The sequence below is a fragment of the Pteropus vampyrus genome, unplaced genomic scaffold, assembly GCF_000151845.1.
Source record: "Pteropus vampyrus isolate Shadow unplaced genomic scaffold, Pvam_2.0 Scaffold227, whole genome shotgun sequence".
Taxonomy (NCBI): domain Eukaryota; kingdom Metazoa; phylum Chordata; class Mammalia; order Chiroptera; family Pteropodidae; genus Pteropus; species Pteropus vampyrus.
The window spans coordinates 1174038-1188822 of NW_011889008.1; the positions used below are offsets into that span (position 1 = coordinate 1174038).

The following is a 14785-nucleotide window of genomic DNA, read 5'->3' on the forward strand; positions in this document are numbered from 1 at the left end:
AGGGGAAGGCAACAGAGGGCTGAGAACTGAAAGGGCTTCCGCAAGGTCAGCCTCTACGCAGGCCGCGTTTCAGGCCGTTGATTCTTCCTCCGCTGTGTGAGCAAGTTGGGGGTGAGGGGGTGGGGAGGGGGCGGCAAGAAGGGCCAGGGTCCCAAGCGGCCACCTAGGAGGGACTTCGGACGCGGCCAACATGCTCGCCACGGGGTTCCGGGCGGCCCCGACCGGGGCTCCGGGGTGGGGGCTGCTGCTGTGCGGGGGAGGAAAGAACAAAAGGGAGCCCCGCCCCTTCCCGGGGCTGGCTTGCGGCGGCCAATCGGCGCGACCGCTGCCGACAACGCTCTCTGATTGGCTGCGCGGCAGCCAATCGGGCTCAGGGGCCGAGAGCCCGTGTGGTCCCACGTGGGGCGGCGCGCGGCTGTTCGCGGTGGTTCGCAGGCCGCGGCGGGCGGGGTGTGCGGATCCCGGGAGCACCACGAGGACGAGACGGCGTCCTGCGCCCCGCCCCGGCGCTCCCGGGACCCCCTCCCCGAGGAACACCTCGCTGCCCCCAGCCGTCCCAGAGGGTCCCCGAGCGCCCTTTGCACGAGAAGCGCTGCGCTATCTTTGGTCATCTGTTCTGCCCCCATCGCTCACACGGAGGTGAAGCGACAGCCTCAGAGCCCCCAGCCTGTTAGAATGGAGGCCGCTGGGGGCCGGGTTTCCTGATTCCGCCGCTCAGCGCGTCCCCGCCCCACCTGGGGGCCTGGGCGCGGGGCTCCTCACCCACCGCTGTACCCCCTGAAGGCTATCCTCGGGAACGGGGGAAAAAGGAGCTTGTCACCAGGGCTTGGCCGGGAGGCTGAAGCAGGTCAGGTGGAAGGAAGGAAGAGACAGTCTGCCGGGTCTGCTGTGGGGGGCTGCAGGGGCCAGGCCGGGTCACCTCGTTCATTGATTGGGTCAGTTATTGACGCCTTCTACTGTCCTGGGGATACAAACAGCTCGGGCCTCGGGGGAAGCTTCTCCCTAGTTTTCATTAGTTTCCCCTCCCAGCTACTCCAAGTGGAACGTTCAGGAATGTTCTTTGATATGGATAACTGACACGGTCTTACATTTTTATGGCACCCTCAGACAGGGCATTTGAGGAGAGTTGAATAAATGGAAAATGAATGAATTAAAATAGAAATGGTGCGGTGCCCAGGGCCAGCAACAAAGGGGAGCTGTGACCATCCCTGACCTGAAGGGCAGCTGTAGCCCCTAGGAGAGACCCAACCCACCAGAGCTGTGACCTTGGGGAGAGGGACACAGCAACGTGGGAGGGAGGAGCCTGGCCATTGATATACTGACCTCGCTTTCCTCCTGCAAGCTCTTTTTTCTTTTCTTTTTCTTTCTTTCTTTTCTTTTTTCTTTTTTTTTGTCTGCAGATTGCTCACTGGCTGAATCTAGCCCCAACTGGGGCAAGGGAGTCCCCATGGATACTGTGTCTACGGGTCGGCCTCAGGCCGGGGGGCAGGGCAGTTGGCCCAGTGCCGCGCTAAGGTGTCCAGCATCTGTTCTGAAGTGCGAATCAAAGCATCCTAGACACGTTGCTGTTTCCTTCGTGCGCAGTGACGCACCCGCATAAGCGAAACCCGCGTGCGTCCTATGCACAGGCAACCTTGGAATGGGCGGGGCAGGGCTCGGCTGGGCCCCTTCCTCCTGCAGAACCACCCAGACCTGTCCAGGAGCGGGAAGACAGCCTGCAAGTGGTGATGCAAGCGGTGGGCAGAGCAGTGGATCAGCAGCCTGACTGTCAGCACATGTAGGCCACAGAGTTCAGGTGCCTCCTCCTCCAGGAGGCCCTTCCAGATGCTCTATTTTTATTAAACAGTTGTAACAGGGCACGGTTGGAACTGTCAGTTCCCAGGGCGGGGACCGATCTCGTTCACCATTGTCCATCACGGTGCCTGCATCCACCAGGCGCTCAGCACACACCGGAGAGTGAACGGACCATGCATTTTGCTTGGTGAGGCCAGAGCAGGGCTTCTGTCCAAGGCGAGGGGTATTTATTCACTCGACAAACTTTTCCAGGGGGGCCTTTCTCTACTCGGCCAGGGCTCAGCCTGAAGAAGCCCCAAGGAGGAAAGGACGTGTTCCAGGTGTGAAGTTCATGGTTCAACACCAGAGGCATATGGAATTTCAGGGCAAGACAGCCCGAGCCTGGGACCTTCGCGAGTTCAGGGGGGAGAGGACTCCTGGCAGAATGGGCATGAGAGAAGGAGGTGGCACTTAAGGTGGCTTCGAAAGGTAGGTAGGAGTTGGAGCAGTGGAAAAGGGGAGACAGGCAAGGGAGGTGAAGCGACAGAGTCCACGGACGTGGCATCGGGGACTCGGCTGTGCGCATGCCCCACCTCTGTCCCCGGTGTCGGGGGCCTGGCGGGCATCCCTCCCCCTTGATCCCCCACGTGTCACATGGTGGGAACGATAGGATTGTTGGGCAGGTAGAAAGAGCATGTATGTGATGTGCTTAGCGCGGTTTTGTACTTGATAATTACGGGCTCAGGAAATACACAGGAGCTGTCATTATTAGCATTCGCTGCAGTCGGGGAGGTGGTGGTGGGTCTGGTGGGATTCTAGGAGCCTGTGGGGGGCGCAGGGAGGGTGTAGAGAGTGGAGATGGCTCTCAGGGACAGTACGGTTGCCTATCATTCCTCCGTCACGTGCGCAGATGTCACTAATCCATCAGACATTCTTTCCTGCAGAGCCCAGAGGTAGCCTCTGAGTCCTTCCAGCACATTCTCCAGGCAGCCTTCTTATCAGCCACAGCTGGCACATAGATGACCCTGTTTGCCAGCCTTGACTCAACCGGCATCAGAAGTTGGGATTTGATGGCCTAGAATAGGAAGCGCCAGTTCTAGACCTGGCCTCTTTGAGCCTAAGCCATCCCCAGTCCTGTTTCCCATGGGGAAGAAAGGCAGGGCAGGTGGCTGGATAGCACTTAGGAGCAGCAGCTGGCGTGAGGGGTCGGACATGTAGGTGTCCTTGGAGCTGTCACTGTCGGAACAGCCCGACTCAAGGCCAGGGAGGCCAGTGTGGTGGCCCCTGTCAAGGTTGAAGAGACTGGACCAGAGGAGCAAAGAGCCCATGGCTGCTGGGACCACAAGGGGACACCACAGAGCCCGGAGTCTCAGGGCAGGAAGGCCAGCGCGGCCTGAATAGAAAAGGGAGTGGAGGAGGAGGAATAGGGCTGGTCTGGGGGTTACAGTGACCAGCCATCCTACAGACCCTCACTCTGCACCCCCCAGTATATAAATTCATCTAAAAACTGGAGGCGAATGCACCGATCTCAAGCTTACAGGTGGGTGGTTTCTCTGCTCCGTACACCCCTGTATCCACCACCTCCATCCAGATGCCTTCCAGCCCCCAGAGGCTCCCTCGTGCCCACTCCGATCCCAAACCCCAGAAGAGCGCCCATGTGCACCCCTGGAGACTAGTTGTGCCTGATCTTTGTATTCATATTAACGGGCCACACTGACTGTCCTTCAGGCTGGCCTCTTTCGCTCAACATAAGCTATGCGACTCACGTGTCCTTGTCCCTGTCCGTTCTGTGGTTCCGCCACACTGCGTTCTGTCGTATGGGGCACCACAGTTTATCTCCTGTTGAGGGACATGTGGGCTAACTCCAAAGTTTACCAGTAGTACTGCTAGGAACATTCTAGTGCATGTCTTCTGGGTTTGTGCCCGGTAGTGTGGGTCCTGGTGAAGCCAAGCTTCAGTTTTAGTAGGTACCATCGGTTCCCCAAGTGGCAGTCCTGACCGCCACTGTCCCTGGTAGCGTGGGTGGATTCTGGTGGCTCCACACATGCAGTCGTCCGCCCTTCACTGTTAGCTGTTTGGGGTTGGGATGTACCCCACCTCTAGATCATCCCAGTGCCCCTGTGAATGGAGCGCCTACTTGGGGGGGGTGTCATCACTGTTTGCAGGACAGAAAGAGGGAGCGTCCGAGAAGCGGGACCGCACCACCAGCAGGCGCTGGAACTGCTTCTGGAATCCAATCACAGTCCTCATGCCCGAGACCAGAATTCAGGAGATGGCATGTGGCCGGCGTGGAGAGCCGGAAGGGCCTGGGGCCTGGAGCTCCAGTGCAAGGTCAGGACAGCAGAGAGAGCTGGGGCCCCTGAGCACTGGCGGAGGGCAGGGGAGGAGGGCCGGGAGAGCAGGGCTGTGGGGGCAGAGGAAGGGTCGGGGGGAGGGCGGCGGTGTCAGCGGGGTCAGCATCCACGTGGCAGGGGTTTGCTGGTGCACACTTGTGCCCAGGCTCCGAGCTGGGTGCAGGGACACAATGGTGACCACACACAGGCAGGAGCCCTGCCTTCATGTTAATGACAGTCCTGGGAAGCAGGCAATCAAGGAAATCCACAATAAATACATAATTACAGGCTGTGATGAGCTCTCCGTGCTGTGAGAGGGCCTGACCTGGCAGCGACATCAGGACTGAGAATGAACCAGCCTCAGAGATCACAATGCCCCAGGACTCGGTGTCCCAGAAGAATGGGGGTGGGGGTCTGGGGGGGAATGGAGCCAGGTGGAAAGGAAGTCCTCAGCATGGACAGGCAGGGAGCAGCAAAAGGAGAACCATAAGACACTAGGGCTGCGCAGAACCATACCCAGCGCTCAAGGTCGGATGTCGTCTCCACAGGAAGTCCAGAATAACAGCGACATTTCTTTCTGTTTCGTATAAAGCCTCCAGGCAGCTTTGGAGGCTCCACAGTCATCAGGCACCAGGCTCCCTCTGTCTTGTTTGCTCCACTGTCCTCATATGTGGCTTCCACCTCATGATCCCAGATAGCTGCTGAGGCTCCAGCTATCACAGGTACATTTCAGCCAGCAGGAAGGGAGAAGGATCAAAGAAGAGCACAGCTCCTTGAAGGACACTTCCCATTGCACGTGACGTTGCTGTTTACTCTCATTGGCTGGAACTCGGTCCTAGGGTTGCATCTAGCTGCAAGGGAAGCTGGGAGGTGCGATCTTGACTCTGGAGAGCTGGGGCCCAGTAACAGGTGCGGATTCTGTTACTGAGGAAGAAGGACATATCAGGGCAACACAGTCTCTGCCCCTCCCGGCAACTGGAAAGGAGATGATGCCGAAGGCAAGAAATGCCCAGCAGACTGGGCTCTGTCCCTCCCTGAAGATTCTGTCATTACTCAGCACCCAGCGGCTTGGAGGCCACGAGGTGTGCAGAGCACGCTGGAGTCTACTGGCGTCACACGCCTTCTCATTTTCACAGACCAGGAAAGCAGGTCTTAGGGAGGCAAGTGGCCTGTCCAAGGGCCATAGGTAGGAGACAGGCCAAGAGGAGCAAGTCCCGCTAAGAACTTTCCAGAACTTCCACCCATCTGGTGGGGGTGCTCAAGATCACGAGGCCCCCATCATTCCCTTCCTTGAGATGATCCTGTCTCCCGGCCGCTCACTGAGCAAGGCTGTCGCCGCCACTCACAGGAGGAGCCATAAACCCCTCCCATTCTCCCTGGGGCCAACCTGGGATATGTTTCCAGACCATTGCCATACACATCTAAGTGCGTCACGCACACACGTGCGGAATGGGGTGTACACACACGCTCATCCGGCACCGTGCCCCGCACCCCTCCGTCTGCACCATGGCTCCCCACAGCCTCGGCACGGGGCCGGTGGGCGAGCCAGCTCCTGGTGAGCATGTAGGCTCCTCCGGCTTTTTGCTGCATGCGTTGGCATTGGAATACTTGTGCAGTGGCTTTGGGGGCTGGGTCCACAGAAATTCCATTGCCCTTGCTCCCTCGTCAGGCCTCCATCCGCCCCACTGGCCACCAGAGTGTACGCAGGACCCCAGAGCCTGGGGCAGCTGGGGTATGGACTGTCATACTCTTGGTGTACCCCTGCTCAGAAATGAGTTCCTTGGTTGCAGGTGCTGGTGGGGTTCCTTGAACAAATCGAAGGGTTCACTAGGCCCATGACACATCCAAATCTAGAGTGGCGTCTGTTTCTGGTAAGGACAAACTATTGCCCATGCCATGATGGACAGGCCTGAAGGAATCAAACAGCCGTAGCACGGCTGCCTGGTTCCCTCGAGGCACGGAACCGCAGCTGCGATTTGAGGTCTGTGGTTGCTGCTGACAACTGGGTACTCATCAGTGGGGATCCGGGTCAGCTGGGGAGGGAAGGTCCACAGTGGGGTCCTCAAGCATATCCTTCCTGCCTGCCCATTGGGATCTTTGCATGAGCCATGGAGGAAGCCCAAGGCTGGCTGAGAGGAGCAGACATGATGAGCAGCCCTGGGGTGAGTCATGTGCCCACCTGTCTATTAAGAGCTCTTCTGCAGTGAACTCCGATGACACTCACATGGGCAAGCAGATGCTCGGCCTCCGGGCACAGTCCATGATGTCTGTCCGCTTCTCCTCTTTGAACCACCTTCCTGACTCATCTGTCATTTGCTCCTTCCAAGTCTTTTGTGCCTGGCCAGATGGCCAGGCACTGCCCAGGATTCTGTGTAGACTCTAGCCTTGGGCACCTAGACTTCTGCTCAATGTTACGCACCTGGGAGGATGGTCCTGAAAGGCAGGGCTGCAAGTGCACCATGGTCCGCTTAGGGCTGGGGTAGCCCCACAAAAGGCCATCTGTGAACCCTGGCTGCTTCTTCCTTGCTTAGATCGGGGAGCTTCATGGAGGCCATGGGTTTGTGGCAGCAGTGGGCTCCAGCAGCCTCCTGTGCCTCCAGGGCCTGCCCGGCCCCTTCTGGGTGCATCTTTTCTGCCCCTCGATGGACAGCTGCTGGGTGCGCCTGCTTACGGACAGGTTTTGTTGTCCAGTTTATGTTATGTTGGACAATTTGGTTTCAAGGTCAACTCATTGTTCCACAGTAGCAAATAAATATAGGATGTTGAGTTAAATTTAAATTTCAGATGAGGTTTTTCACTGTTTATCTGAAACTCAAATTAAACGGGCTGTCCTGTATTCTACCTGGTGAAAACACAGAGGTCAGGGGTTCAGTTCGGCAGGAGCTCAGTACCAAGCCAGGAGAGACAGGCTTCACCGGTGCTACTTAGGGAGTCAGCCACTGTAGTGGGCTCACAACTCTCACCTGGCTACCTAGGTGGGGTCGCGCTCATTTCAAAATGACCTGAGAACCCAGGGGTAGACCCTGATTGGCTCAGCTTGGGTCACGTGCCCTCCCCAAAGCCAATCCCTGTGGTGGAGAAGGCAGAGGTTCCCCGATTGGCTCAGCCAGGGTCATGTGACCACAGGGTGGCATGGCAGCTCACTCAGCCTCGTGTGCGGGGTGGGTCTTCTGGACGCGGGTCCGGGAGAGATTCTTCCGGCTGCCGCTCTGGCTTCTGAGCGCCCGGGAAAGTGGCCTGGGGCAGCCTTCGAGGGCGTTGGTTTTCCGCAGGCACCAGTGGCCACAAACGCCCCATGGGTTCGGGGCGTCGTGGTTTCCCTGTCGACCCGCAGAATTCTCCTGCGGCCTAAGCGGAGGCTGCCTCCGAGCTGGCTTGTCCTTGGCAATGGGCTCGCATCCTTTTCCTGTAGGGTCCCTCGAACCCGATGCCAGCCTTCATCCAGCGGGCACCCCAAGAGGGGAGCCATTGCGGGGCCGCGGGGAGCCCCAGGCCCAGGATGCTTGCCCAGCATCAGAGGGGTGGCTGAAGGGGCCGGTGGTGAAAAATATAATTACCCTGTCAGTGCGGAGTCTCCCGACACTCGCTCTGCCCCCCGCCGCCCCGAGTCTGTTTCTCATAAGTGAAAACAGACTTCCTGACAAGGGGCGAGATCTTAAACTTGTTCAAAGGCTCCCAAACAGAAGGGGTGGTTTTAACTTTCCCCTCGCAGCAAGCCAGACTGTGAGGGGGCCTCTAGACCTGAGGGGCCCCGAGGCTCCTGGCTGCTGGAAACCTTAGGGGACGGGGGCTGTGGAGGCCTCGGGCTTATTCACTCCCACTGCCAGCCGGAGCACTTTTTCTCAGTGGCACTCCAGTCCCAACCCCCATGCTGCCCAGGGCAGTGGACCCAGGCCTGGAGGTTGTTCTGTGTCACTGTTTTCTGAGGTGATGCCATGGAAGATGGTGCCCACCCAGCAAACCCCTCGTCCTGCCTTTCTCCGAGAGTTGCCTTCTTCGGATTCAACCAGTGAAAAGAAGCAGCCGCGGATGCCCCCAGAAGTGTTTTCTCCAGGGCCCGAGTTTCTGGGGAGAGCAGCACTGCTCCTGTCCTCGGGGCCCTGGACCAGAATGTCTTGGCCTGCTGTCGCTCTGTGGCGACGAGGAGCCCAGCCTGGCGCCTTCCGGCACAGCTTCTGCATTGGCGCTCAGGGTTCGCTGGATGCTACGGTCTCTGTGTCAGGCTTCTTCCCTGCTGGGCTCTCAGCTCCTGAAGGACAGGGACGTCATGTAATCCCCTCGGGACTGCATCCTGGTGCCGGGCAGAGGGCCCAGCACACAGTAGGTCTTCAGTATATACTCGTTGAAATGGCAGACAGATGGATAGAAGAATGGACAGACAGAAACACGTGTCCCAACCAGGAACAGGTCACATCGGCAGGAGCTGAGAAAAGACATGGGCTGTGCCCGTTTCTGATGGGCAGGACAGCTGGTTCCAGAATGTTTGGAATAGGCCGAAGGCATCGGCAGCTTCTCCGCCAGCCCTCGGTGTCATCCAGGACCCACTGTCCCTGTTCATTGATGGAGACAGGACTGGTGAAGGTTTTTTCTGAACAACAGGTTTTGGCCTGGCGAGCCCGGAGTCCTGGGTCGGTCCCTCACCTTTTCCTTCTGCAGATGGATGTGGTCTGCCTCAGGAGCCTGCAAAATCAGACAGGAAACACTCATGCAAGTGGGCCCCACTAACTCCGAAGTTGGGGTGGCCTGTGATGGAGAGCACCTGAAAACGCAATCTGAGCAAGTGAAGACGGGCCGAAGACGTTGTCAGGGGAATGCAGAATCTAAGGACACAAAGGGTGACCCAGGTTCAGAGCGGTGGCAAGCTCCTTACAAGTCCTTGTCTGGGCCGTGAGGGCTCGCTCCCTCTCAGCTCACCTGCACAGCAGGAATGGGACAGGTCTTCGTGCACCCTTGGAGATGGCCGCTTCTAGCTGCTGCTGCTTCCTGCTTGGGGAGGGCGTACTCCCCAGCCGCTGGGCCTCACAGAAGTGGGCTGCACAGAAGTCGCATCACGTGTCTGAACTTCAGAACTGATGTAAATGTCTGGAGAGCTCCAGCTGCAGACATGACACCCTCAACAGGGCACCAAGCACAGAGGCTTAGTTTGGGGGCCGGCCTGGCCTCTTGCTGCCTGAACTGGGCCCTCTCAGGCCCCCTGGGGCATGGGGAGAGGGGTGTCAGGACCGCAGAACGCTGAGTCAGAGGTCCGAAGAGCCGGAGGGCCTGCCTCTCCCGCCCGCCCGTCTGGTTTGCAGCCTGCTGGTTTCATGAGCACTTTGCTCACCCCGCCCAGAAGCCTCGCCACGGCCTCATTTCCCCCCCGGCCCTCAGAGCGCCTGCCCCAGCAGCTCTCGTGTTTCCGCCATCCACAGTCTGGGCCTTGGGGTCCCTGGCTAGTGCGAAGCGGGTAGACATGTCCCATGGCTTTGGGGACCCTGCCAGGCATCCTCTGTCACGTGGGAGTGGCAGATGGATGCATACCTGACACCTAGAAAGCTCCTTGAACATTATCAGAGAATGGCATGCACCCCTTAGGAAAGCCCCCAGGGAGGCCACGGGGACCCCTGGTGGAGGGGCGCTGAGGAATGGCCAGTGGGGGTGGAGGAGTCAGGCCGCTGAGCCGGTTGCTGGGGCGGAATCTGGCTCCACGGCATCCAGCCCGGAGCCCCGTGCATGTCCCCACACGCCCAGCCCTTTCACTGCGGGCCGGTAGGGCGTTGAGGCAGCGCGCTGGGAGTGTGACCTGCCCGGCCTGCCCCCCAGGGTGCGATGTGGGTCCACGGAAGGCCCCTGGCATGGGGGTCTGGAAAGGCCTTTGCTGCTTCCCACAAAGCTCACCCCAGCCTCATTGGTGGGTAGTCAGTGACCCCGGTTCACAGATGAGGGTTCTGGGACCCCTCAGGGAAGAGCCAGGCCGAACTCCGCCCGCCGTCCTGCCTTGCCTGCCCCCACCGTCCTCCTCTCTGGAGGCTTGAGTCCCTCGGGCCTCTTGGTGCCTCTGCCAATGGCACTCTGGCCCTGGACACTGAGGGGGGACTCGGCCTTTCGGTGTCTGGAGCTCAGGCACGGAGCAGCCGTGCGCTCGTCTCCGTTCTGAGTCTGAGCAGGTGGCCTGAGGCCAGTGCCTGGAAAGGGTGCAGAAGGCCAGAATTTTAAAGGAGAAACGGCTCTGGAGAGGGGCTGGCTTGTCACCAGGTCCCCTGGGGACTGGTGCGGGGTGGCCGCAGTGGGCAGGGGCAGTGGAAAGTGGAGGTTGAGACCCCCCGGTTCCTGGCTGGAGGCCAGGGAGCTTTTCGGGGTCACTCTTCGGTGCCGTGTCCACTTCCTTGGCTGGCACTCGGGGGCCCTAGAGGCGGGTCCGTCCCCACCCGGAGCAGCCTCTCACTGCTGCAGACCCAGGAGGCCACCAGGGTCCAGCCTTTGGCCGGCTGAGTGTTCAGATGGCCCCTGGCCGGCCGGGCCGCACAGCTGACCTCTCCCCATCCCCGACCCGGGTCTGAGTCTGCTCCCCGCCCCACCTGGCCACCTTGCCCGGGCAGGGGCCCGAACAATTAAATCCCCTCGTCCCCAATTGGCTTGTGGTATTAAAAACGAATTGCGATCAGCCGGGTTGTCATTTCTACCTGATAAAACATCACTTTTATCGATCTCACGCACCCGGGGCCGTCATTCATCTTGCTTCGGCGTTTACTCATAATGGCTCATTCGTCTTGATCAAAGTGTGTCCTGCATGTCTGCCCGCCAGGCCCTGCAGCCCCACGTGCCCACCCGGTGCCTTTCCCTGGCCCTGTCCTGGGGCGCAGGGGGACAACCAGTGGGAAGATGGGGCGAGGAGGGGGTGGGGTGGCTGGGAACCGACCCTTGGGGACTCACCTAATTCTGCCACAGTCCCCGCTTGCCATGTCCGTGCATCACCGCCTTCCAGCTCGCCCCCACCTGCCCATGCTCCTGGGCCTGTTGGTGGCACTGCTCCCCTCCCCCATCGCCCTCCAGCCCAGGCCTCTGCCCCTGCCCCTTACCCGAGGCCCTTAGAGCCCCTCTCTGGGTGCTAGCTCCTCCCCCAGGTGAGCCCTGGCCCCTCTAACCCTGACCCCGGAGCCACAGAGAAAGCAGGCTCATCTGACTGGGGACCCTTTGCCTAGAGGCATCGGGTGTGTCCTGTTGTCCAGCAGACACTGCAGACCCCACCCTGTACTGTGGGCTCATCGTGACCCGGCCTCTGCCACACTCTGCCCCAGCATCAGGCCCCCCCGGACCTCTGGCTACCAGGTTCTCTACCTGCCCTCTGCCTGCCCTGCCCTACTCTTCCTCTGGGAGCCCAGGCGTCGCCTCCTCCCGGAAGCCCTCCGAGACCATTCTGGGGATGGTTGGTACTTCGCTGCCTTGGCCGTCCCTGTTAGTCTGTCCAAAGCAGGGAGCCCAGCGCTGGGGCCACCGGGAGGTTGTCTGGCTGGAGAGCCATCCCCCTCTGCCCCTCTCATGGCGCTGGTGTCAGGGGCTGAGTAGAGGATTCGACCCCATGACCTGCCAGCGGAGAAGGTTCCCTCCTGGCTCCCGAGTGGGTGTCAGTGCCAGCCCTCTGTACTGTCACCCACCCTGCCCTGGCCCCACGCCACCCTCTTGCCTCAGAGCCTCCCTATGTGCCCTGCTCCACAGCTGGTTGGGAGGGGGCCGGCGGGGCCGGGCTTGGGCCCTGGCAGTGGCCCAGCCTCTCCCTGCTCCGGCCCCATCCCACCTGGGTTCTGCCCCAGCCTGTAACTGAAGTTGGGTCTTCCGAGCCCACAGGGGTCTCTGGCTTCAGTCCCCCCTCCTCTGTCTACTGAGGGTCCCTAAGCCAAACACCTGAGTCGGCAGGCGCTCCCTCGCTCAGAGCTGCCACCCCGTTAGGTCCTCTCGACACTCACCCGGCTGCCAAGGCCTCCCCCGGGCACCGTCTCCCACCTTCTCGGACCTGGGCCATCGGAAACCCCCAACTCACCTGCAAGGCGGGTGCTGCTGCCTCATGGGCTCGGGGCGTCCAAGGGCAAAACGTGGCCGCCTTCGGTCACAGCTGGATCCAGGTGCTCAGACTACCCAGTCAGGGCCTGGCAGGCGCAGGCGTGCACCCCCACACCACACAGCCCCAGGCATCCCGGGTGGGAGCCCCGTTCCCACCCCCCTCACGTGTGGGCTGCGAACGGCAGAGCGAGGAGCTGGCGGGGCCTCTCCCTCCCGCGCCCATGCCGTGCTCCTGGCCGGGCAACGTGGCCTCGGACCTCGTCCTGCATCGTGGGGACGGGTCTTGCCCGCTCTGCTCTCTCTGATCCAGTCCGTCCAGCAGAGGAGAGGAGAAAGTGGAGGGCGGCATCCGGGCCGCTGGGGAGCGTGCGTGTGTGGGGCGTAACGTGCACGCAGGTGCCGATGGCCCCCAGCTCCTCACGCACCTGACGGGGGTTCGTGTCTGGGTCGTAGCCCCACTTTCCATGCTGACCTTGCCCCTGCATACCTGCTCTGACCTGGGGTCCCCTCCCGGGGGTCCACAAGTGCCCTGGAGGTGGCGTGAAATGGCTGGTCTCCCGGCTAAGAGACAGGCTTCCGGAAAGCCCCCAGCCTGCAGCCTCGCCGGGCGTGGCTCTCCCTGACTGCGGCGGCACCCCAGCTCTCCAGATGTACCCCCTTTCCTGAAGCCCCCGACCTTGGGGGGACAGTCCCCCGTTTAACGATCAAAAGTGTTGTTTACTTTTTACCCCTGCACAGCCATCAGTGGAGAAAGTGTTAGTCGAATGAACTAACTCCTGCTTCCTTGCTGAGGGCATCTGCTGTCTGGTCTGCAGACTGGTCCCCGGGGCCACAGCGCTTTGGGGACCAGCCTTCCTCTTGTGCCTGTGCCCTGTGGGGGTCGACCCCTCCCTCCTCTCCTGCAGAGGTGCCTGCCCCAGCCACACAGACTGGTTCAGGCTGGACATCTGTCCCACACAAGTGAGACCTATAAGGAAGGGGACACTCATCCTGGGGAAGGGGTGTCTCGAAGGCCAAGTCTACCCCCAATCCGTCCTGGTCACATGTCCCTGAGGGGCTCTGCTCTGGCCAGTGTGGGGTAGGCCTGGCCCGGACGCCCCAGTCCCAGGCGTCTGCGGGGACGCCCAGCCCGAGGCCTCTGGGAATTACTGGGTGACGCACACACAGCCACCGAGGCAGTTAGGGTTCTGGACCACTGAACACCTGTACAATAGTTCATATATTTATTCTTAAGCAAGTTATCAATAAAAAATTTAATACTAAAATGCCTTTACATAGAGTTTGCTGTTCATAAAACATTTGTGTTTTCTGTGTTTGTTTTTAGTGTTTACATTGAAAAAAACCCCAACCCTCCTCTTAGTTTACACATTTACAATAGCCGTGCTTCTGCCAGGGGTAGCCGGCGAGGGGGGGGGGCACCCCACGCACACAGAGGGAGAGGGAGGGGGAGGGGGAGCTAAGGACGGAAAACCCGGCAGAAGAGGAAAAGGGATCGGGAAGAGGGCCGAGGAGAGGGTGCTCGCTCCTTCGCGCTCACGGCCCGGTGCCTGGGGTTGCAAACAGCCTTAGACTCCAGTTTCCGAGACCGGGCTGTCCCCACTGTCCCCACTTGGCTGCTGGCCTGGCCTCCTCCATCAGCATCTTCCTCTGCGTCCCCAGCCGCGAGCAGGACCTCGGCCGCTGTCTCCCCAGACGACCGCCAGGAATGAAATATTGCACTCGTGCCAAGACAAAGGGAGAGTCGGGCGGGAGAGGTAAGCTGGGGTGCAGGGGACCCCCTCCAAGTCCCTGCACATCCCTTGCTGCCACCAGGAGTGGGAGGAACGGCGCCCCCCCCAGGCAGGGCTGCGATGGCTTCCTGCTTGGAAAGAAACGGGGGCCGAGAGGGGCTGGGGTTGGGGTGCCAGGCACCTGCCAACATCGTTTGGACTGTGACTGTGGGTCACACGAGAGCTCATCCTAAGGAGCAGTGGCAAACTAGGGGGTTTTCCTGGGCTCCTGGAGGGCCAGGAACCCTCTGTGGGGTGGGACACGGGGAGCACCTGGCCCTTAGTGCCTGTTGGGGACAAGGCCATTGGGTCACAGGTCTAGCTTGCCCTCTCTGTCCCCTGGCCTCGGGAGAAGTGAAGAGGTGACAAGTTCTCTGAATTTACTGGAGCCCTAAGGGCCTGGGACAGCTGCCTGGCACCGTGGTGCCCCGGGTGCTGGGCAGACGGGCGAACAGCCCCTGCAGGTGCTCCGTGCACTCGGGGCCCGGCTGTGGGCAGGACGGACCTCTGTTCTTACCCCAAGCACCAGCCGCCAGGCCATCGGCCCTGCCAAGTGGCCGCAGAAAAGGCCCAGAAGCCCCAACACATGTTGGTGGGGCTGGTCCTTTCCCTGCTCTGAGCGGAGGCCGGACAGAGGGAAGTCAGAAATAGCTTGGAATAGTCGAGACATAAAATCAAAACATCACTTTTTCGTATCAATACTTTAAAATATTTGTTCATTTTCGTTTTGTTTTAAACAGAGGTAAGATACATATGGCTGCGTCACACTCCCGGGCCGGGGCCCTGGTTTTCATTTCGGCCTCTGCAGTCCCCTCTCCCCGAGGGACCCTCATCGTCCAATCCTCCTCCCGATACCTTTGTTTCCCAGGAGAT

At 60.2% G+C, this 14785-nt stretch overlaps 1 protein-coding gene and 1 long non-coding RNA gene across 3 annotated transcripts in view; one reads left to right on the plus strand and one right to left on the minus strand.

Moving 5' to 3' along the window:
• The first annotated feature begins 438 nt into the window (after window positions 1-438).
• Window positions 439-6878, plus strand: LOC111728764. 2 transcript variants are annotated; one of them, XR_002775939.1, is made up of 4 exons: window positions 439-847; window positions 1401-3313; window positions 3939-4104; window positions 4395-6878. It is a non-coding gene; the product is annotated as an uncharacterized LOC111728764 (long non-coding RNA). The 2 variants fall into 2 exon arrangements; XR_002775938.1 differs by having other exon boundaries at window positions 439-3313.
• Window positions 6879-7246: 368 nt separating this feature from the next.
• Window positions 7247-14785, minus strand: part of BAHCC1 (BAH domain and coiled-coil containing 1) — a 61643-nt gene continuing 54104 nt past the window's right edge. The window contains exons 28-29 of the mRNA XM_023538657.1: window positions 8748-8786; window positions 7247-7426 (exon numbers count right to left, since the gene is read on the minus strand). Coding sequence (XP_023394425.1) covers window positions 7247-7426; window positions 8748-8786 — 219 coding nt within the window. The remainder of the gene's footprint in view (window positions 7427-8747; window positions 8787-14785) is intronic.